Source organism: Corylus avellana, chromosome 10 (assembly GCF_965113065.1).
Source record: "Corylus avellana chromosome 10, dhCorAvel1.hap1.2, whole genome shotgun sequence".
Classification (NCBI taxonomy): Eukaryota; Viridiplantae; Streptophyta; class Magnoliopsida; order Fagales; family Betulaceae; genus Corylus; species Corylus avellana.
The window spans coordinates 3,542,355-3,565,867 of NC_142499.1; the positions used below are offsets into that span (position 1 = coordinate 3,542,355).

General features: G+C 36.1%; 2 protein-coding genes, 1 non-coding gene and 1 pseudogene across 3 annotated transcripts; 1 reads left to right on the plus strand and 3 right to left on the minus strand.

Annotated features, from left to right (window-relative positions):
- Positions 1-1,067: 1,067 nt before the first annotated feature.
- LOC132162075 (uncharacterized) lies at positions 1,068-4,363 on the minus strand. Its single transcript, XM_059572323.2, has 4 exons — positions 4,341-4,363; positions 1,989-2,332; positions 1,638-1,867; positions 1,068-1,359 (listed from the first exon to the last, which is right to left on the minus strand). The coding sequence occupies exons 1-4, from the start codon at positions 4,361-4,363 to the stop codon at positions 1,081-1,083; spliced, it is 876 nt and encodes a 291-aa protein (XP_059428306.2). The 3' UTR covers positions 1,068-1,080.
- A 4,889-nt stretch (positions 4,364-9,252) lies between these two features.
- LOC132162672 (U2 spliceosomal RNA) lies at positions 9,253-9,436 on the minus strand (annotated as a pseudogene).
- Positions 9,437-10,818: 1,382 nt separating this feature from the next.
- LOC132162670 (U2 spliceosomal RNA) lies at positions 10,819-11,014 on the minus strand. The gene has a single exon (XR_009438250.2). It is a non-coding gene; the product is annotated as a U2 spliceosomal RNA (small nuclear RNA).
- Positions 11,015-15,337: 4,323 nt separating this feature from the next.
- Positions 15,338-22,848, plus strand: LOC132191997 (UDP-URONIC ACID TRANSPORTER 1). Its single transcript, XM_059607168.2, has 4 exons — positions 15,338-16,020; positions 16,952-17,055; positions 21,657-21,885; positions 22,530-22,848. Exons 1-4 carry the CDS (start codon positions 15,577-15,579, stop codon positions 22,674-22,676), a joined length of 924 nt encoding a protein of 307 aa, XP_059463151.1. The 5' UTR covers positions 15,338-15,576; the 3' UTR covers positions 22,677-22,848.
- Positions 22,849-23,513: the final 665 nt, after the last annotated feature.

A 23,513-nucleotide genomic window follows, 5' to 3' on the forward strand; every position in this document is an offset into this window, starting at 1 on the left:
AAATTCATCTTAATGAATGATGACTCAGAAATCACGTTTGTTAACACAACATCGCTGTCGCTATTAATGCCGGTCGGCGGTCGTTAGTCCCTAAAGCCCGCCAATTCATTAGCTTCTATTTTTAGCCATTTAATGGCCAAAACAAACAACCTTCTGTGTGCATTATCTGAGCTACATGAATAATAATAATGATATGGGAAACATTAAATTTAGTCCTAAAATTTTATGATATTTCAATTTAGTTCTTAAATTTAGTCCGGTTTTTAGCATTGCTCTTAATAAATATGTCATGACAGGCCAATCAATTAATACCACATGATTTTCATTTGACATGTTATATGCCAACTATAAATGTCACACCGCGTTGTTTTACTTTTTATATTGTTATTTATTATTACTATTATTGTAGTTTTAGGGCATTAGATGCCCTTAAGACCTTTTATGGTGCTCTCTGGATGTGGTTGCAAATCGATTTATGGTGTTTTTTGGACCCGTGTTGATATCTTATTTTGTTGGCTTTTATTCGACCTTCATCGGTATCTTTTATGTTGTTGTGGTCTTCCTTTAGGAGTGCAGCTGCAACTTTTGTGTCGAGCTTCATAATGGGTTGTTGGACCTATGAGGGTATGCGGTCTTTCTTATGCCTCTTGGTTGTGCCATCTCTGGTACGCCTTATCAAATTACCTTAATTGATAGCCAAGTATCTTGATCTTTGTGTTAAGAATCTATAGGCTACATTATTTATTTGATGCATTCTTTTTAAATTTTTGCTCACCTACACTTGAGGTTGTGTTGAAACTTATTATTGAGTTGTCCAACATTTTGTTGTTCTTTGTAATAATTTTTTCGTTAATGCACATATATAAAAAAATATAATTAAAAATTAAGAAGCTTGTTTGTGTCATGAGAATAAGTTTTAAATAGCTTGTTTGTGCTATATATGTTCGTAACTCAGAAGCCACTAAGGTATTTGAGAGAATGTTCTACAAAGGAAATGAACAAAACAAATTTTGGCAAGAATTACTACTGAATTATCTCATTAATTAATACAAAGTTGAACTTCCTTAGACAAGATGAATTTCAAAGGGAAGAGAAAATGGGGACACCTGGTAACGAGTTACCTGCATCAACAATGAAAATGTTGCCGGAGACATATTCAGAAGAGTCATGAATCAAGTATCGAACCATTGATGTTAATGCTGGATCTGAGGTGCCATAGGTTCTTAAAGGGACAGTTTTGCTGACAACGTTTGGCAGCCAAGCTTTTTGCATAAGACCCTCAGTAATCTCAGATTTGAAAATCCCAGGTGCTATCGAATTCACTCTAATTTTGTGTACCCCCAATTCCAAGGCCATGGCCTGTTATGACAGATCACTTAGCAATCATAAATGTAAATATAATAATATCATATAAATTCTGAAAACTATACAAATGAATTTCTGGGCTACTACCTTGGCGGGAGCCAAAAAGACCTCAGTCTGCAGTACCAAAACAGCCTCCCCGAGCTACAAAAAGTTAGCTCGAGAGGTGAGGCTTTTCTTCGCCCCTTCAACCCCAACTTCTTGGAACCCGGCCCAAACAAGTAACCATTTTTGTTCCAAACAATTATTAAGAATTGAAAGTCGAATGATGTTACCTTTGTGATGGCGTTTAGGCCTGCCTTTGAAGAACCATAGGCGACGGCTCCAGAAACTTGGCCACGGTTAATGCCAGCAATAGAAGAGATATTGATGATTGCTCCTCCCCTCTCTGCATCACGCATGCGAATGCAGACGTATTTTGATACCAACCAGGCTCCTGTTAAGTTTGTTTTCAAAACGTTGTTCCATTCCTCCTCGGACAAATCCAATGGAGATTTCACATTACCTAAAGTACCCACCAAACGCAAACTCAATTTCCTTTTTTATTTTATTTTATTTTACAACCAAACAGAAAGCAAAAAGGCAGCAAAAAAAAAAAAAAAAAAAGATGAAGAAGAAGAAAAAACCTCTAACTCCGGCGTTGTTGACCAAGGCGTCGATATGGCCAAAGGCGTCCCAAGCCTTGTATACAGCGGTCTCGATGGTGGGAGCATCAGCACAAACGTCAAGCTCCACAGCCACGGCTCGAAGGCTTCTGGGCTCGGAAGCCGAAGAAGAAGGAGGTAGAGGGAGGTGATTGATCTGGTGGCAGAGGGAGACGAGGCGATCCACACGGCGAGCGGCTGCCACAATTCTGCAGCCGGCCTTGGCGAGGTCAAGACAAAATTCGAGGCCGAGACCCGAGGAAGCCCCTGTCACCATCACCACTTTTCCCACTAGCTTGTCCCACTCTTGCCTCGCCATTTGCCTCCTCGATCAACTCACACCTTCGCACTCGCATTATGAAGAAGCAGCAGCGATAGCATCCACTCGTTATAGTTAACGGGTAGGTAGAGTGTAACAACAACAACAACAACAACAACAACAAAATGGTGGTAGAGTGTACTTTCGATTAGAGAATAAATTTTATAGGGTCTTAGCACAAATCAAGGCTTTTGTGCTCACTAATAAGAATGCGACACATCAACGTGGAATACTATAACAAAAATATGGTGTTCCACCTAATCTTTTTTCTAGAATATCTAAAACAAAATACCTTCTAGAATAAACTTTTCATATTTTTCTCCTAACCCACCCCAGCCACCAACCTACCGCCGGAGACGCCACTGGAGATGACACCAGCCGGTACAGAGAAAGCTGAAGATGACGCCGTCTGGTGCCACTCTCTCTCTTTCCGGCGGCAACAGAGATTTTTTCTCTTGTGCTCCCTCTCTCTCACACACCGGTGAGAGAGAGAGAGAGAGAGGGAGAGGGAGAAGGAGCACCGGCAGTAGAGAAATTTTTTCTCTGTTACCAGTGTGTGTGAGAGAGAGGGAGAGGGAGAGGGAGAGGGAGCACCGCCGGTAGCAGAGAAAATTTTTTTTCTCTGTTGCCACCGGTGAGAGAGAGGGGCACCGGAGAGAGAGAGAGGAGGAGCACTGTTCTTACCCGGCGTTTTCTGTACCGGACGGCGTCATCTCCGGCTTTCTCTGTACCATCCAGCGTCGTCTCTGGCGTTGTCTCCTGCGGCAGGTTGGTGGCTGGGGTGGTTTTGGAGAAAAATATGAAAAGTTTATTCTAGAAGGTGTTTTATTTTAGGTATTCTAAAAAAAAAAAAAAAAAATTAGGTGGAACACCTTATTTTTGTTATAGTATTCCACACTGATGTGTCGCCTTCTTATTGGAGGGCACAAAAGTCTTGGTTTGTGTCAAGACCCTATAGAAATTATTCTCTTTTGATTATGATTTCAAAGACTAAAAAAAAAAAATGTTATTTTCAATCAAATTTTAAAAAATAAATCATTTTGGAATTGAGTATTTCAGATTTTTAAATCACAAATTTAAAGGCTTTGTTTCAATCTCTCTTAATGTGTTCCCTTAATGAGGAGCTATTTTTCACTTTTCATACTTGTTTCTTTAGGGCATCTACATCAAGCTCTTGAAAATTTAGTTAAATTTAACTTTTCAAATGTATTTTTTTTAGATATAGTTATTCACTTTAGAGCATTTTCAAGAAATTAGACAAATCCTTTATAATAGTCAGATTTGACTATTATTGCCTTTTTTTCATATCCAGCAGAATAGCTATTTTGCATTTTTTTTCCTTCTTGTATGAATAGTAAATAGGCTGATTAGCCTATTTACTATTCACACCATAAACTTTGTTTATTATTATTTTTCTCTCATTTTCTTCCTTTTACTCTCTCTCTCTCTCCTCCTCGTTCTTTCACACTCTTTCCCACACAAAATAGTATTTAAAGTAAATAAATAGTAAAATAAAAGATTTGTTGGAGTATGTACGAAAAAATGAGTAGGTAAAGTAAAAAATGGTACTTTTTCAGTAGCTATGAGATGCCCTAAGACTACCAAATATCAAACTCTCTAAATATTTTTCTACTTTAACTACATATTATTTTTTATTGGTAAAACTAACCACCATGAAACTCACGTTGAGGAATGCTCACATACATGGAATTATTTTTTTTTTACCCATCTACATCTTGAATTCAAAAGATTTCATTGATGAATATAGAAAACAAGGCATGCATACATACATCTATGTAACAACAAGACATACATTATCACTTATCTTTCTCGACTTTAGAAAACAGGTATAGAACCTATTTGGTAAGAAACTACTAGAAAATGAAATCTTAACTATGAATTACATGGACCCAAAGCAAGTAATAGGACTAGAACAATTTTACTCAGGACCCAGATAACGATAAGCTCAGAGGTTCAAAAAGATATCTTTTTCTTTGTTTCTTCTATTTTCCTACAAGGATTCTCGGTCCCCAAACATAACATTCAACCATTGAAACCATAACAAAAAAGGAGCGAAAATACAGTATAATGAACAAACAATAACAATTGATGAGAGAAATGGGCATTGGCTGACCTTGAAGACGATGGTGTGCAGATCTGCATTGCACTAATCCCCGCTCGCGGAGGAGAGAGGGGACGATAGAGAAATGCTCTGTGGCTGTGTGATGAAAAGAAAAATGGACGGGGAGAAAAACTAAAAGTAAAAGGGGAGGGGATGAAACTTTGGAGGGAAATAAATAGAAAAGGAGAGGGAAGCAAAACGAAAAGTGGTGTCGGTCAAATAAAATAATCAGACATTTGTTTTTTGTCTCTTTAAATTTGAAGAGGGGTATGACATAAATTAAATTGAGGAAACTTCACTTTAACCCCCTGAACTTCCATGTGATTTGATAAACCCCCTAAACTTTCAAATTTTTCAATTTGGACCCCTAAACTTTCAATTACTCTCAATATAGACTCCTCCGTCAATTTTATTCATTAAAAATACCAAAATATCCCAGTTTTTTTTTTTTTTTAAATAAAAAGATGTTTTGAAATTTAGGGTAAAGTTAAAATTTTATACAAACGTCAGGGCTATAAACGTCATGTAACGTTTAAATTCTGACGAAGGGGTCCACATTGGGAGTAATTGAAAGTTCAGTGGTTCAAATTGAGAGATTTGAAAGTTTGGGGGTTTATCAAATTGCGTGGAAGTTCAATGAGCTAAACTGAAGTTTCCCTAATTAAATTTAACTCTTGATAAAGAGTTTGATAAATGAGACTTTTGTAGATTTTGTTAAAATTTTAGAGAAATGTTAGAAATAAAGAACTTGACGTGGATGCTCTTACTGGTGGTTCATTTTTAGAACATTGACTTTGCAAACAACCTTCCCACGTATTGAATAAAATTTTTTTAAAAAAAATAATAATAAAAAAAAAAAAAACACACACACACGCGCCCTAATGTTTGATTTATCTGAGCTACATGAATAATTATATGCAAAACATTAAATTTATAAGTTCCGTAATTTTTATTTTTTAAAAAAGTTTTTCAAGTTTTAAATTTCGATAATTAGGCCTTAAGTTTTCATTTAGCTTTAAACAGGTCCCTTAGTTTAATTACATGTTATGATACATATAATATACAAATAAACTAAGTGTAATTGTAATTAAATTGGTACTCTAAATGGCACTACCTTAGAGGGGATCCTCATCATAAAAAAAGAAGTTAAATTGTATGTTGTGTTATACCAATTAATTAATACCACATAACTCTCGTTTGATATATCATATGCCAACTATACATGTTATGTGGCATAGACTCATAGTTGCTTTTAAGTAATAAGGGAAAATTACAGTTTACCCCTTAAAGTTGACAGCGTTTTTCAATTCGAACACCAAAGTTTCAATTTTTGCAATTCACCCTCCCAAAGTTTTAAATTTTTGCAATTTGACCAATTGTATTCAAAACTTCCCATATTGCCCCTAATTTTTATTTATTTTATTTTTAAAAAAAAATTCAGGGTGGCTACGCTTTGCCCATCTGGCCATTTTTGCACCCCAAAAATTTTTTTTTTTCATAAAAAATAAAAAATAAAAATCAGAGGAAATATGGGAATTTTGAGATAATATTGGTCAAATTGAAAAAAATTGAAACTTTGTGGGGGTGGATTGCAAAAATTGAAACTTTGATGTTCGAATTGAAAAACACTGCCAACTTTGGTGGGGTAAACTATAATTTTCCCAAGTAATAAATATACCCAAAATAAAAAGTTAAAAACATTTTAAAAAAAGATGTGGCCAACCAATTGTGCCACAAGGCATGAACTTGTGGCACATATTGACACATGACATGTCAGATGAGGGCTACATAGCATTAATTGATTAGTTTGATATGGCGTGCCATTAATTAATTGGACAATAAATTAATATGTAGATTAGTCATAGGTTAGTGGATTGATTTTGGGTCTGGAATGTAATACGTCATCTGTGAAGTTTATAACCTCGTAGCTTTGGTTATGGTTGCTTGTAAAAACTTTATGTTCATAATGATTTTTATGAATGAGACTGATATGAATTCCCTTTTAAAAATATAAAATATAAAATATAAAAATTTGAACAGTAAATTAGCGTAAATCATAGAAAAACCTAAAAATTTAATTGTTGAAATTGAAAATCCAAAGATTAAATTAAAATCACATAAAAACAAAGACTAAATTTGATTTCTTATGTCAAAGAGAGAGATTTTGATTTGAATGATGCTGAAAGGGAAAAGTTAGCTAGTAAGACCTAATTAAGAAGATTGTTTGGGTTATCAGAATAAGTTTTGCCTGCTTTCTACTTGCCCATGTACATCTTTTAGGCTATAGCACATCAATTACACGCAAAGTATTGGTCGAATCAAAGATTGAACTATTTTGGGTAATTTTCTTGAATGATGATAAGTACTTACTAGCCTCTTGATAGCTCATTCTCCATATTCTTGCTTGACTTCAGCTCAAAATTGCACTTCATGTTTACTTGCCCCTGCAAGTTTTAACACCCATTAGCACTTACACAAATGATTAACTGCAGTGTCATTCTTATGTGTACATCAAATTAGCTCTTCCTAGTGCATGGTTAAAAATTGATGACAGCAGCACATGTCCTATTAGAGGTATATCATGCTCAAGAACTATGTTCATAAGGTCATACGTTAACTTTGATAAACTATCTTGTAGACTCTTAGGATTTTGCAAATGTCTAAATTTTATGTCCACAGAAATTTCTACAACATTTACAAATCAATCATGTTTAGCATTCAAGCCTCTCTAGAAAAATTTTAAAAACCTAAGTTTTTTTCTTCTTCCATCTCTCTGGTGAGAGTAGCCGCCTCCTTAGTGTGATTTTTCTGGGGAGGAGATATGGAGTTTTTCTCCATTCTCCTCTATTTATATTTCCCGGTTTTGTTGTTTTTTTCCTGTTGTTTTTGTTGTTGTGCAATCCGACAAGACCAGGAGCTTAGGCCTCCTTCATTCACTCAGCTCAACCTTCACTCCATCGCCGTCCATTCACCACTATGCAACGCCACTCGCCTCCTCGAAACTGGTTGGGTTTTTAGATCTAGTTTTCTCAAAACTAAATCTAGCATCTTCGATCGGTTTCCCACCATCACATGTCAGTCCACCTCGTTCCTCGGCCTCTCAACTTCCCAACGCCACTTCCTCTTGCTAGATCCGACCACCACGTGCCGGCTCATGGATCTCACCTTCCAGTGAGTCTGCGCCACACGCCTGCCAGTGTTCGCAAAACTCCGCTCCTCGGTTGTTGCTATTGTTTTCTGGTCTTTTTGTTGCTTTCATGTTGTATTTCTTATGTACTTTCGTATTTTGTTGCTTGTATTTTGTGGGTTACTGTCTCCTAACTTTTTATTGGTTTGTTTCTTTAGCAGAGACTTTTGTAACTTAATTTGTGTTGGTTCATCTCTTTACAACAGTCCTGGTTATGAACTTTAGTATTGCTTTTATCGCTTCACCCTCCTTCCAACGGTTGTTGCTGGTTACAAGTGGGGGTTCACATAGGTTCGCCTTAATCTATGTCCATTTTGCTTCTGAAAATGCCTTGCGCAGCCCTTGAGAGGACCGGATCACTTGTTTGTCTCATTTCCTTCGTTTTGTAATTATTTTCGCACTACTTTAATTTGTTTGGAGTCTATTGTTAGGGAGTCCATTTTTTTGTTTTTAGCATCGTCCCCTCTAGGGGTGGGCACGGGGCGGGGCGGGGCGGGGATTGGCATTTTTCTCACCCGCCCCGCACACTGCGGGTTCTGAAAATCTCCACCCGCCACCCGAGGACAGTGCACAATATCCGCGCGGGGCGGGGTAGAACGGGGCGGGGTAGATCGGGGCAGGTTGTGCGGGTTTTGCGGGTTGTGCGGGTTTCTTTCTTCTCCTCCATTTTCGTCTCTGTTTCTTTCTTCTCCATTCTCCTTTGTTTCTTTCTTCTCACAACCCAACAATAGAAGTTACAGAGCCCCAAAAAAAACCTATAAACAATGGAAAAAATAAAATTATTTGTTTGAACAAACACACAACCCAACATCAGATCTGTTTCGATCCATTTATGAAACAGGTCTAGAGAGGAAAAAAAAAAACCTGGATCGTGGTTTGTAGAAGAGGAAGCGGCGCTGCAGCTCGTGGTCTCTGAAGATGTGGAGTGGCGACGCAGAGGAGAGACTGAGAGAGAGCAGACCATACAGACCACTAGACCAGAGAGAGAGAGAGAGAGAGCAAGAGAGTCGGAGAGAGGGAGAGAGGCGGAAGAAAATGAGACAAGGTCACAGAGAGAGAGGAAGAGAGGCGGCTGAAAATAAGAAACTTATGAACTTAGGGTTAGGGTTTTTTGTTTTTATAGTCATGCGGGTCGGGGCGGGTACCCGCAGAAAATAAATTCATATACCCGCAACCCGCCCCGCACGGGTTGGGTAAATCCTACCCGAACCCGCAAAAATAAGCAAAAAAACCGCGCGGGGCGGGGCGGTTCGGGGCGGGTTGGGCGGGTTTTTGCCCACCCCTAGTCCCCTCTAACCTTGCGCAACCCCTTAACTCCTTCTGTCCTTTTTTCTTTCTTTTTTTTTTCTTTTGACTTGGAACCTCAACTATAAATTGAGCTCATTTTACGATACCGTCCACACATCCAACTCCAAGTCTTAAAATTTGCTCTCTTTAATGTTGAAAAATTAGAAAAAATTGCCTTCGGTCCAAATTAAATAAGACGAAGAGAATCACACCAGGCCCACGTAAAGGGGCCGCTACAGTTTATCGGGCCCAGAAATTATCCAAAGCTCTGCAGTCGAAATAATTTTAAGAGAAACTTTTGAACTAGAATTAGGGGGGAGGAGGGGGGTGGGGGGGGTGCGCCAGGCCCGTGGAATAGTGTAACGCATTGGCGACGCTCTAAGACCCCAATAGCAAGCTACCGTGGTGGGCCTCCACCTATAAAAAATAAATTTAATAACATGTGACCCAATGGGCCACGTATCAGATATTAAACTAATAAGAACAGATCTTAGCCAAAAGGCCGGAAAAAGTATGACTTGGCCAACGTCTCCGTCTTTTTTTTATAGCCAGTGTTTACTTCCAGCTGCTCTTACTCTTTCGGTGTGGGACTAAAAAAGTTTCCAGCGTCAAGTTTGAGGTGCAGGAGTTAGGACAGCCGTATCAACAGCATAATAAAAGAAAATCCCAAGGTCCTTCTACTGTAAGGGAAGATCCGTCAGCCTCCACAAAAGCTTCTTTGGATCACTTGATCCAAGGAAAGTGAATGCATCTTTGCAATGTTGACCAGCCTGAATTTTGCAGGCAATACATAATCGCTTGATGGAATACCACACAAAACCTTGGGTCGGCTCGGTAACTTTTGGGTTCGCTTGGGTCGGGCGGGTTTTACCCAGCCCTGTGTTTCTCTCAAAAACAAAATGCTTGTAGAAATGGTGAAAGGAAGAATATTTAGAACATGAGTCGTAAGTTTATGCCACTATTTCTATAAACAAATTACATTAACGATAGTTGTTGTTAACCTGCTTTCTCCAGAGAACCTTTTGAAGCTGAGTTGCTAGTTTCTAGCAACAACAATCCTAAACTAAAATGAAGCAAAGCGTCCTTCCACTCTCACGCTGCTATTGACACCAATATGCTGCTAAAAAAACTCCACTCTTATATGGCTCAAAGCCTCAAATGGATGGCTAACATGTTTGGTTTAGGGCCCATTTGAAATTATGTTTGTGAACCTCAAAAGTGTGTTTAATACTTTAAAAGTTAATTTGAAGAAGAAAAAAAAAACGCATTTAGTAAAAAAAATTCAAAGCACTTTTAAAGATCAAAAACTTAAAACCGGCTAAAATACACTTTTAACAAAAATTTTAAAATTTTTGCCCAAAACCCTTTTTTTACTTAAAAATTTTATTTCTCAAACGCAATTTTAAACAGATCCTTAGACGATAGTGTTATATAAGGTAACACATCAAGTCTACTAGCTTTGATTTCTTAAACTTTGAGGGGGAGAGTGGTGGGTTCGAAACCTTAACATGTCTTTATTTGCCCTTTTCTTCAGCTGACCCTGATTTCCCTTGACAACCGGCTAAGTAACCCAACTTCATAGCTACGAAGTAAGTTTGGGGAGGAAAAGGAAAGAAAGCTTTACCCAAAATTTATAATAAGTTCAAGGAAAGTAAGCTTTACATTGATCGGAAGCATAGACATTGGCACTTTATGCAGAGAATTGAAGAGATTTCTGATCCCGAGCTAAATCCACAACTTATAACCATCTTTAAGAAAGTAAAACACAGTGCAAGACCTACCGCGGTGCTTCGGGTTTATAAACTTTTTTCGCTCACGATACGGGCCTTTAGTGCCAAGAAATTATTCAGTGCTCATCAGCCCAAATAACGTAGAAGAAAGTTCGTACTAGAATTGGGTGGGGTGCGCCAGGCCCGTGCAATAGTGCAACGCATAGGCGACACTCGAAGACCCCAATAGCAAGCTACTGTGACGGGCCTTCCCCCATAAAAAATTAATTTAATATCATGTGGCCCGATGGGCCACGTATCAGATATTAAACTGATAAGAACAGATACTACACTTGATCTTAGCCAAAAGGCCGAGAAAGGTATGCTTTGTTTGGAGCCTCCGTCTCTCTTTTATAGTCAGTGTTCACTTTTAGCTGCTTCTATTCTTTCGGTGTGGGACTAAAAAAACTTCCGGGAATCTACTTCAAAGACCAACATGTGCGAAGCTGCACATCTTGGGCATCAAACACATTTTGTTTAGAGGCAATCCCAGGTCCTAGCAAACCTGAGGTCAATTTAATTTATTTTTTTCTTAACGATTTGTTTTGGCCCAAGGTGGACCAATTCAAAAAAAAATTATTGGAGGGCCAAAAGATGAGTCAGAGGTTAAATTTTATTTTTATGTATATATGAAAGAATTTCAAAAGTGGCCCCCCCAATCCCCTGATTCCATTCCTATAGAAAATATTTACTCCTAAGAATGACTATAATCGAGCTGAGCCAAGTTTAGACGGGTGAGACTTGACTCGAATATCTTGTTTGAGAGGTCAAACTCGGAATGCACGCATGTAGAACATAACTTTCATGATTAGCGATGATGATTTCTAACTTCACATTTTTAGCTTAAAGTTGGGCCAAGATGAAAAACATAGAGTTTAGGAAGGTTAGTAATGTATGTAACACATCGGTCTCATATTAAGAATATGAGAAGTAACTAACTTACATATAATGAGTAATTTATAAAAATAGTCATGAGTGTTAAGTCTCACATTATCTAATTACTATGTGAAACTGAGTTTTATAATAAATTTTAAGAAAATTTCAAGTTAATTAGTCATTTTTTAGTGATAGCGGGTGGCCGGAGTTGTGGGTAGTGTTTTTCCTTCACCATTAGAAATGGTGACAAATGTTTTTATCATTTATGACAAAAGTTTATGCTGACTCATTTATTTGTACTCATAACATTTCTCTTGATTAATTGGTACGATTATCTTTAATGAATGAACTTCACATTAGTTTGGTACCCGTTTCTTAGTAAAAGATTTAGTGTGTGATTGCGATTTTGCTAAACGCTTAATTGCGTTTTTAAAAATTACTTTTTCAACTCACATATTTTAAAATCACACTTTTTAAAATCGTAAACTCAAACAAACCCTTAGTAATCCATGTCGTTTCTCATCCGGTTGTTGTTGTGGGTTGAAATACAATTTATTCTTTCTTGGTGCTTTATGAGATAGACTTGTATTTTATTTATGTCCAAAAAATGTCTTTGTTGCCTGTCTTAAAAATAAAATAAAAAAATAATAACATTTAAAAATAAAAAATAAAAAATAAAAAACCTGGAGACCCTTATATATATATATATATATATATATATATATATATTTGTAATTTTTTGTGTCTGTTAAGCAAGACATGAACGTGAAATTGTATAGCTTTGCAATTAAATGGGTCATCCGTCATCCTCTTAAACCAAATTTTAGAATGCCACGTCTGAACTGAATGGCTGCATCAATTTAAATTTTTGGTTATCAGTGAAAGAAATGTTTTTGGAAAAGATATGAATTGTTCAGGCAGAGACAAGTTTGAGCATATCAGACGTATTTGTATTCCAAAATTTTCAAAACAAATCCGAATTCAGGTTGCAATTAAAGTGATGTTAAATTTTGTTTGTGATTAGTTTTTTTTAAGGGAAGAGTTCACGTATCCCTTTAAACTACCACTCAATTAACAATATTCCTAAATTTTTTCCAAACTACCAAAAATTGTCAATGTCCTCCTTAATGAGTAATGATGAATATTTTTGTCTTATTTACAAATATTTGGGGGGACATTGTCGCAATTGAAAGTTTTTGGGGGACATTGTTAATTAGATGGTAGTTTGAGGGAATATCTGGACTTTACCTTTTTTTTTAATAGGCATAATTGGTTACAAAAATAAAAATAAAATAGGCATAATCAGTTACAAAGATTTTAATAAAAACAAAAAATATATATTATTTGGGATTTTTTAAAAATAATTCCTATCGTAATTAGCTTCTTCTAATTTATTTATGCATAGTTTACAAGTTTTGGCAGTCAAAAAAAAAATGTGTACAACATGATCTAACAAAAACAATAAATGTGGAAAATTTTTTACTCACAAAGTAGAGATATTGGAGGAAATCATATATTTGTATGACAATTTCAAAGCATTTCCATGCCATGGTATATATGATCATCAGGGATCACTTTAATTTTAATGATCTTCCACTTGATTTCAAGTAGTTTTTTTGGGAAAATTTTTCCAAGGGCTTAAGTGATGTTAGAAAAGCAAGTTGTTATCATATGTGTGATCCATTGTTTTACAATGTCAATGATAGGACAAAGTTTGGTGAAGTGGTTTATGAGTTTCAGAAGAAAGTGCAACTAAATATAATAACAAGATTGCAATCAGCACTTCAGAATCTTGGATATGTTCTATACCATAGACTTCATTTCTTCAAATATAATCATCAAGGTGATATGTTTTATGATGTTGCTTATCGTGCTGATAGATATATTGTTCTTGATGTTGATGGTGCTAGTGGGGATGATGGTGTTGATTGTGGTGCTACTATTGCTAATGGATCGGAGCAAGTAGTAGTCTTGACGGAGTTAATTTCCCCAATATAATAATTGATAAGTCAGCTAGTCGTCGTGTTTTTATGTTTAGCATTGTGTAACTCTACTTCTTGCCACATAATTAGCATGAATATAAGGACCTTCACTTCTTGCCATGCCACACATATGATGATAAGACACATGAACACATAAGAGATTCTTAATGAATTTAGTTACACTACTTCATACGTTTGCATATTCTTGATTTATTGTAAATGTTATGGTGACGAACTACAATATATTAGTATTCATTATTTAGCTGCAATTTGTTTGGTGGATGGTGGAATTAGGGTGGGTGGTCTCTTCGAATGAGCATCCCCTCAAATTTGCATGAGCCCCAATTGCATGGGATTCTGATATGGCCTCATTTTTCTTTGTTAACTCATAAATCTACCGTGAACCAATTTGAGATTTCTATTTTATTGTTGTTACAACACGAAGCTTGGTTGGATGAGATACATTACAAGTGCAAATAAAATCAAACAAATTGAATTTGAAAAAATTGCACAAATGATCAAATTAATTGAACTAATATGATATTGGGTTTTTAAGAATAATGCATTTCTTTGCTGTCCCTAATAGCTTTGTAATTGGTCATGCTATGACCCCCATCCAAAACCAAGTGGAGGCCACTCACATGCTTGGACTCATTGCTCGCCAAGAATAGTGTTGCTTCTGCCACATTACTGTCCCAAACACCACCCCTTCGGGGCTTCCTCCAATCTTATTTGCACTCCTACCGATAATTATTGGAGGAATGCTATACATCACCCTCCATCCTCAAAAATTGATGTGACTTGGTCCCCAACCAACAAACCCATTTTCATGCCTCACATGTTATGGGAGATCACACCACACGCTATAGGAGATCACACCACATCAATTTTAGAGGGATGGAATGAGATAATGGAGTAATGTATAGTAATACTCCATCAACCATTGGTGCATGAAAACTAGGGGAACCACGCCACATAAATTTAGGGATGAGAGGGGTTGATATGTAGCATTACTCATTATCCTCATTGTTTGAGTGTCTGTTGTAGCACAAGTATGAATGTTCATCTAGCTTTCTCTTAGAGCATATTTGAGTATGCGTTTTAAAGCATAAAACGTGTTTTTAGGCTCCATAAAGTGCTTTAAGAGAAAGAGCTGTTGCTAACAAAATACATTTTTCTTTTGTTCAAACGTACTTCCAATAAAAAATGCATGACGCAATTTGGGTTTAATGAAAATCATACATGGCCAAAAATATCCAAAAATGTTTCACGTAATTACAACAATACATATATAAATCGGGTGGTTTGGGCACCTCCTTATCGCTCGCTTTGGGATTTTTTTTTTTTTTTTTTGAATTTATAAAGATATTTTTGTCTTATTTGAAAAAAATCATGATCTCCTTCTTTTTGCTCTTTGGGATCCAATGGCATTTTTTTTTTTTTTTTTTGATAATTTAAGTAAGACATTAACACAATTGATAGTTCGAGAAGATATTGACAGTGCAATGGTATTTTGATGATATATGTAAACTTTTCCCTTAAAAAAATAAAACAACAAAAATAATGGAGAGTGTCACATGAATAATATGGGATAATTGTTAAATAAAAAAGTAGAATTTATTGTAAGAATTCTGGAATTTCTTACATTTATATCACATTTCTCTTGAGTCTTAACAGAAATAATTTTTTTATTGTATTTTTCATCCACGTCAGTACTCAAAAATACAAATAAAAAAAAACATTTGTAGATCGATCGAAGCAACCAAGAGAAAAAAAGCACAAGCTTTTAGAGAGAAAGTACTCACAACACACGAATCAGTCTTGTGCTCATCCCAACAATAATTCTCCAACACTCGCAAGTCACAACAGAAACATTCCATCAAAATCAAATTAACAAAGTAAAAATAGAAAAGCGGAAAATAGAAAGAAAAGAAAAGCCATTACGCATTTTCCGTCGAAGCTCAAATGCGAGCTTCTCCTCCTTCAAATCCAGACACCCTTTGAGTTTGAGCCAAAAATCTTGTAAAAATGTCTTCCAATAAGCAAGCGCTTTTCATATCCTCCCTCGTCATCCTCTGGTACTCCGCCAACATTGGCGTCCTCCTCCTCAACAAGTTCTTGCTCTCCAACTATGGTTTCAGGTTCCCAATCTTCCTCACAATGTGCCACATGGCAGCCTGCGCCATCCTCAGCTACATTTCCATTGCCTTCCTCAAGCTCGTACCCCTCCAGGCCATCAAATCTCGCTCCCAGTTCCTCAAGATTGCGACTTTGAGCATTGTCTTTTGTGCGTCGGTGGTGGGTGGGAACATCTCCCTCAGGTACCTTGCGGTGTCGTTCAACCAGGCTGTCGGCGCCACGACGCCGTTTTTCACGGCGCTGTTTGCGTTTTTGCTGACCCTTAAGAGGGAGGCTTGGGTCACCTACGCTGCTCTTGTGCCAGTTGTTACTGGGGTTGTGATTGCTAGTGGGGTATGCTTTTTTTTTTATTTTATTTTTTTGGTTTATTGGGTCATTTTTGTTGATCACGATTGATAGATTTATCTGATTACATTACTATTTATTATCTGTGTACAAATGTGGGTTTCTGTTGCTGTCAGTTTCTTTTTTGTGATTGTTTTTGGAACTGAGACATTTATATCTTTTGGTTGTTTTAGTATTTTAGTTTGACAGTTAAGGTTTAACTTATGCCATAAATGCCAACCCAGATCTGGTATTCAGTTAGATGGGTTACTGACTGATAGTTTATGCACTTTCCATGATCTATAACTAGTTCAAGTTATGAGCAGTTTTTTTGACGATCTACATGGTGCAATGGGTGAACAATTGGAGGTGAAGATCTCAACAATTAAAAGAGATATTTCTATTGATAGAATTCTGGGTAAAACAACTGACAATACTCAACAGATCACTCGAATAAATTGATTTTGGACTGTATGCAAGGACATGGTCATGCTTTGAGTGATTGGAGGTAAGCAAAATGGGACCACGGAAGGCTAGTTTATCCGTGCCAAAAGTCATGTTTGATGTACTTGTTTGCATATCTGAGATGGCCAAAAATGTTATTTTCAGTAGAATATCCTAACATATAGCGTGAGTGTAGAAAGATTGTTGAATGTTATGGTAGGAGAAGAACTAAGTCTTCTTTGAGCTATCCCATGTAACTTTTGGCAATCATGCAAGAGATGTGTACTTGTTAAAAACTTGAAAATGAACACTGCTTCTTTGTTTCTGGCTGTAATGTTTATTCTCTCTTTCTCCTTTTCCAACCACTCCCTTAATTGACTGCAAAAGAATTAAGTTCCTTATCACTTTTATCTTCATCTTTTAATTTTTTCCTCCTTTTCCTTATATAGTTTGATCTAGTTTTCGAGAAGTTATAAGAGGTTTTGGTTGGTGGCAGGGTGAGCCAGGCTTCCATTTGTTTGGATTCATTGTTTGCATAAGTGCAACTGCTGCAAGGGCCTTTAAGACTGTTCTTCAGGGTATCCTGCTTTCTTCCGAAGGGTAAATGCTTTGATCTATTACCTGATCATTTATTATCTTTCAGTGTAGATTTGTTTTGAAAATTTATCAAGTTATTATCTTCCATTTCACATCATTAAGTATGGAATTGCTTTCCCTCTTCTTATTGTTATTGTATGTATATTGTTTGAATCTTATGCATGTCAGGTGATTTCGCTTTATGTAAATCATGTGCTAATATAGAAAAGTTCAATAGTGCAACATTTATAATTCTTATAAACAAAAGGACTAGATAAATCTGATCTGTCGTATTTGTAAGGTAGATAAGGAACTCTTATATACATCCATTTCCAATGGCTGGGAGGGGCCAAACTGAGCGACAGTATGTAACTAAGGTCATGCCCTCAAAGTTTTGCTTTCTTCTAGTTGAGGCACCACAGGTTGTACTGTAAGAAATTGGTCAAGCTTTTCTGGCTGAAACCAACTCAGGGCTTGCCTTTTCGCTACTTTTGTTTTTCTGGGTCATGCCATTCATCTGCCGCTTGTGCTGAAATCTCTCTGCACTTTCAATCCACTCTTAATAACAGTGTAAAGAGTTGGTAGCAAGGGACGAAGAAATTGTCTTGTTTTGCTAGGTAGTGAAACCAATAACTTGCCCAAAGAGGAATAGTGGACAACTCATGCCCTTGAGCAGCAAGTACGGAGAATATCAGAAAAAAAAAAGAAGAAGCCCAGAGGCCCAAGTGAAATGAAAGCCTTCAGAGACTATATAGCCAAGGCGCTTGTTAACTATTACACACAATGAGTGTAGCAGCCAAAAGATAAGGCAGAGCATGAAAAAATTAAAACAAAAATATTCTGTATCTAGGATATGTGTCTTCTTCATAATGTGTTATTCAGCTTTATCCAAGTATCTAATTTCTTTATTTATTTTTTCATGTCATTTCCTTGGAAACATTTTAATGAGTAATATAAAAAGTTTTTATTGAATATATGGTGGGGAGAAGTACAAAGGACATGCAAACTGTGAACTAAAGAAAATTACAATCTTAAATTGAAAAGGCCAATAAAATCCAAAAGTGAATGACAGTTGATTTGCTGAAAGCCTTAACCCAAGCATACACATAATCTAATTCAAATTAAGCTCTAGCATAAAAGAAGTTCGATTATTTCTCTCTCCAAATCATCCAAAAAAGACAAAGCAGTTCTGCCTTCATATCTGATTACTTACAAGATGTCCAATTTCCCTTTCCAGTTTGCTTGAATCTCCATGATGCCCAATTTTCATTGGAGTTAAAGTGACAGGTTCACTCCCTTTTAAAAATTGTTTTCCATTAGTCTTTACAAGTTGCGTATCTTTTGGTATCCAAGTATAGCTCATATTTCTCTAAAAGAGTCATATGCGTATTGAATACAAAATTTCTCAGAATACTTAATGTATTCTCCAATACTTCTCAATCGTGTCCAAAGTTGAATGCAAAATTTTTATTCTGTAAATGTATTTGATACTTTTCTGATACTCTGAGTGGTCCTGTGCATGCATCTTCCATAAGGAGGCAGTGAATTTAGTTAATTAGATAAACTGCTCCACTCATATTTATGCAATTTGGAACAAGTTAATCAAGGTTTATGTGGGCTTGTTTGAGAATAAGAAGGGTTGTGGTTTAGGTTGGGCAATCTTATAGCAGTTCTTCCTCTAATGACTTAAGTAATCTACTTTGTGTGTGGGAATGCAATATTTGGACCCTCCTCTTTGACTTGAACTGATATACATTTAAGGTTTCTGTATTGTTTGATAGAATCCCATGATTTTAAGGTTTAAATAATTATTCATTAATAATTAGGACACATTACTTATCAAAAAAAAAAAAAATTAGGACGCATTGCCCATTAAGGATAAATAGTCCTTATTTGTCATTGTTAATTGATGATTAAGAACCCTTGTTCATTTGGGATTATGAGTACTTATTCGGGATTATGAGTTCTTGTTAACAATTATTAAAAGCCTTGTCTATTAGGAAATTTAGGAGTTTTGGGAGGTCTACAAATTTTAATACCCTTTGGGCTTATTGTTATAAAAATAATAAAATTTAAAACTTTGGCTTAGGAGGTTAGATCCCCTCAAAGAAGATCTAGGAAGCTAGATTCCCTTGAAGTGATCTCCCTTTTCACTCTTTTTCTTTTTTATTTTTCTTAATTTGCAAGTGATAGAACCTTAGGGTGCTATCATTTGGTTTCAAAACAATGACTTGGTGCGTGCCTCTTTGTTACGATTCTAACTATATCACATGGCTTAACTACAATTTTAACCATGTGTATATAAGGTCTTGGACACCCTCCTCTTGCAAGCTGATTTTCAATGGGGAATTCTACCTAAGGTTTGTATCATTTGGTATTAGAGCCAGCCGCCACGTCGAATGTAGGATTAGATGCAGTTCATCGAGTATGAGATCGAATGGATTGCAACTTTGTGATCGAGTCACTGAGGGGCGACATATAGGCTGGATTAAAATGTCTTGGTACTATGTATGGACATAGTATTAAGTTATTGAATACTGATAAATAAGTATAGTCACCAAAAGAGAAATGATTACTATCGAGTCAGTGTTGATAGAGTGAGCTGCCGTGGACGTCAGCTGTGGAGCGTGGTGATATGTTACGATCGTTAGTGTCCTGCATGGCTTAAGTACAATCCTAACTATGTGTACATAAGTTTTTGAGCACCCTCTTTTTGTAAGCCAGTTTTCAATGGTGGGTTCTACCTAAAGTTTGTATCACCCTTACGTTAATCATAAAGAAAGATTTGGCATCTTTGAGCTGACACAATATGCTAGGGCTCCCAGGGATAGTTCACAACAAAACAATGAGACTTAGTTGGAGTCAAGGATTAAGGCAAGGCTTACGACAAAGATTGATAAGAAGTTTGAGCAGTTTCAGGAGTTTATTCATGATTCAATCACCCAAGCTTTTGCCAAGAGTTTTCAAGAACTCAGCTCGGTTTTGGATTTGTTACTAACCATGTTCAAAAAACTATGTGGTACCCAGGACCAATCAGAACGGCATCCTCTTGATGATCATGACCAAGGTTTCCCTTATAAAGGTAGAAATTCCACAGTGGGAAGTAGACTATCCAATAGAAAGTGTTAACTTTTTGGCTACCGAGAAGCTTGTTGTAGCAAGCAACAGCTTGTTATGATCACTGGTATGACCCAGTTAAGAAAGCAATAAAATTAAAGTTTTTGCTCAAGAGATTAGTTCCCTTCAAAAGGATGTAGGATGCCAGATTCTCTCTAATGATCACTCATTTTTCTTTTTCTTTTTTTCATTCTTTAAATTTACCAATTATAGAGCCCTAGGGTAATATCATTCTTCTTCTGTTCTTATATTAGGATAAACTTATTTCTTCTTATCATGAAAAGTTGTGCCAGAGAAGGGCTGGATGGATTTTCAATTTTTTTTTTATAAGTAATCGAAATTTATTAAGAGCGAAATGGTGCAACCCAAGTACACAGAAAATATATAAGAGAAACACTTGATCCGAAAAAAGACAAAAGATCAAGAAAATCAGGAAAATTAGAAATATGTAAACAATCGTATGTGGATGTCAATTGGTAAATAGTTTTGAAGAAGAAAGCCTTTACCTCCACTACCATCTTCTTACAATTTTCGAAACTTCGATAATTTCTTTCCTTCTGGATACATCACATTGAACAAGGTTATATCATCTTCCACACTGCCACACTCTGAAAACTTACATAGAGATCCACCACCCATCGCGGCATAACCCATTCCAACCCACAAAGACTGAAAACAGAATTCGGTAAGGCCTAGCAACCTAACAGGGAAGTAAAACGTGATTTATAATTTCCTCACTATTTTTACACATACAACACCAATCTACTATTATGAGATTCCGCTTCCTTAAGTTCTTCATAGTGAGGATCTTCAATAAAGTGGCTGACTAGGTGAAGAAAGGGGCATTGCGCAATAAGGACATTATAGAATGATCTAACCTCAAACAACCTAATGGTGTCTTTAAACTATAAATTTGGAATACTTCTGCTTTTTAAAACTCTTTAGTCTACCTGGTCCATTGCTGTTCTACAATATTTAGTATTCATTGAAAGGAAGAAGAATACCAGACCCTTGGAGCTCTTCACTTCCAGAAGTTATGGAAAGCACTGTAAATGGTTCATAAGAGCTAAGAGTATAACAAATGTAATGAATACTCTGTACAGTGTGATCCTCAGGCTGTTATCGTTTCATTTGCTTTATTATGACGTATTTGTTCTTAATAAACACTACTTGTGCATCGCTTGTAAAGAATGATGATTTGTGCTATGAAAATTCTTCACCTTTTTGGCTCATGTTAGAATTTGGAAATTAATCTTTTTAGAGTTAATTATGTTCCTCTACAAGATACATTAACTCTCTTTAAGACCAAGGCATTTACTGTTTCTGTCTATTTATCCTCTGCTTAATTTGGTTGACAAGGAATGGACAAACTGCTCAGAAGAGCGAAATCTTTAAATTTTGCAATGGTTATCGTTTCTCCTCTTTTCTAATCTTTTCCTCAGCCCAACAAGAGCATTTTTTACTTGCTTTAGTGTCCATTCAATTCTTGGTATGTTTCATGCTTACAGGGAAAAGTTGAACTCAATGAATTTGCTGCTATACATGTCACCAATTGCAGTTCTAGTTCTATTGCCTGCAACACTTATAATGGAGCCCAATGTCTTAGAAGTTACTCTGCCGCTTGGAAAAGAACATAAATTCATGTGGCTGCTTCTTTTGATTAATTCAGTGCTGGCCTATGCAGCTAACTTGTCAAACTTCTTGGTGACAAAACATACAAGTGCACTAACGCTTCAGGTTTGATTTAGTCTATCTTTCATTTGTCTTCCTTTTCTTTTTCATTTTTCCTAATTGTTTTGCAATATACCCTCTAGATTTCTTAATTTTCAGCAAATCAATGTTCTGATTCATCTATAGGGTTCTCATCATGAATCTAACTAAATTCCTACATGAACCAATGTCCTTCAGTTTACTGGCAGTACTACTGTCTAGTTTCTGTCAACCATAATGAGTATAAGTAATTATAGAATTATAATTTATATACCAATATCTTACAACCATGTTAAGATTAAATGCAAACACTGGTGATGGGTGTTCATTTTCTCAGATTACTTTGTTGTTTTCCTCCAAGTTGAAGCCACTTTCTTCAAACAACTGCTTGATGATCTTTTTTGAACTTTAATCTTTTTAGGGTGTTTTCTTGTATGAATCTTGTGTTATAGAGTTTCACCCCTATTGCTCTAGCATTGGGAAACCCTGTCCTTGGTTGAGGATTTAAGAGAACCAAGCAGACCTTGGAGAAGAATTTCAAGCCTAAAACTTCAACCCTAAAAGCTTTTAATGAAGTAAAAGAGAAATCATGCTTACATGTTTTGGTGTTTTTCCTCTCTCCTTAAACTCTCAAAACTTTTCTGTGTTTCCCCTGGGAATCATGCTATCAGGTATTGGGAAATGCAAAAGGTGCTGTTGCTGTTGTTATCTCAATACTCTTGTTCAGAAATCCTGTTACCGCTGTAGGCATTGGCGGGTACACAGTAACTGTTTTTGGGGTGATTGCCTACGGAGAAGCAAAACGGAGGTTTAGATGAAAGGTTTTAGGTTCTTGTTGAATATTGTTTTGTTTAGGAAGAGAGGAGGGAGAGTGTTGTAATTTCATGTGCTCTTCTATTTTATTTATTCTTATTTGGACAAACACATTATTCTTCGAATCATTTTGTTGTGATTTATTTGGTATTAAAATTATATTATTTTATCTTTTTATCTAATCGAGCCGAGTATTAAATGTTTAAGTTTGGTTCGTTTAATTACATTTCAAACATGCGCCATTTCAAAAGTGGCACTTTACCCATTTTCTAGGATTTTCAAGAATCCTAAAAGATCGCCCTCAATGAAACACCACAAAATATAAAGTGCAGGCAACAATAAGAAATATATTTACATGTACAAGTTTTGAGACGGCTCAAAAAAAAAAAGCTTATGAGAAAAATTTTGATAATAAAAAATTATATTTTTGATGAGTCTGTAAAATATAAAAATAAGAAGTGGGAGAAATATAAAATCAAGTTTTTGACGGAACTTGATGGTATGTTTTTTTTTTTTTTTTTTTTTTCTAGTTTTTTTCTAATTGCATACCTCAATGATATTTCAAAATATTATGATACTATAAGGAGTTTATTGTAAATTAGGTAAATCATGTAGACTGATTTGTATTTTGTATTTTTCTCTTAAAAAATGTGTTGGACAAGTAAAAGTGTTCCTCTTTATATTACAGATTGACAAATCGACTCCCCAATACTTGGCGAGAAATTGTCTTGGTGATCTCTGTGTTGTAATTATTGAGTTTATCATCCAACGGGAATTTGGATTCTAATGAACTGGAGAATATCCAATTAATTATAGTAAACGAGTATTTTTGTAAGAAGACA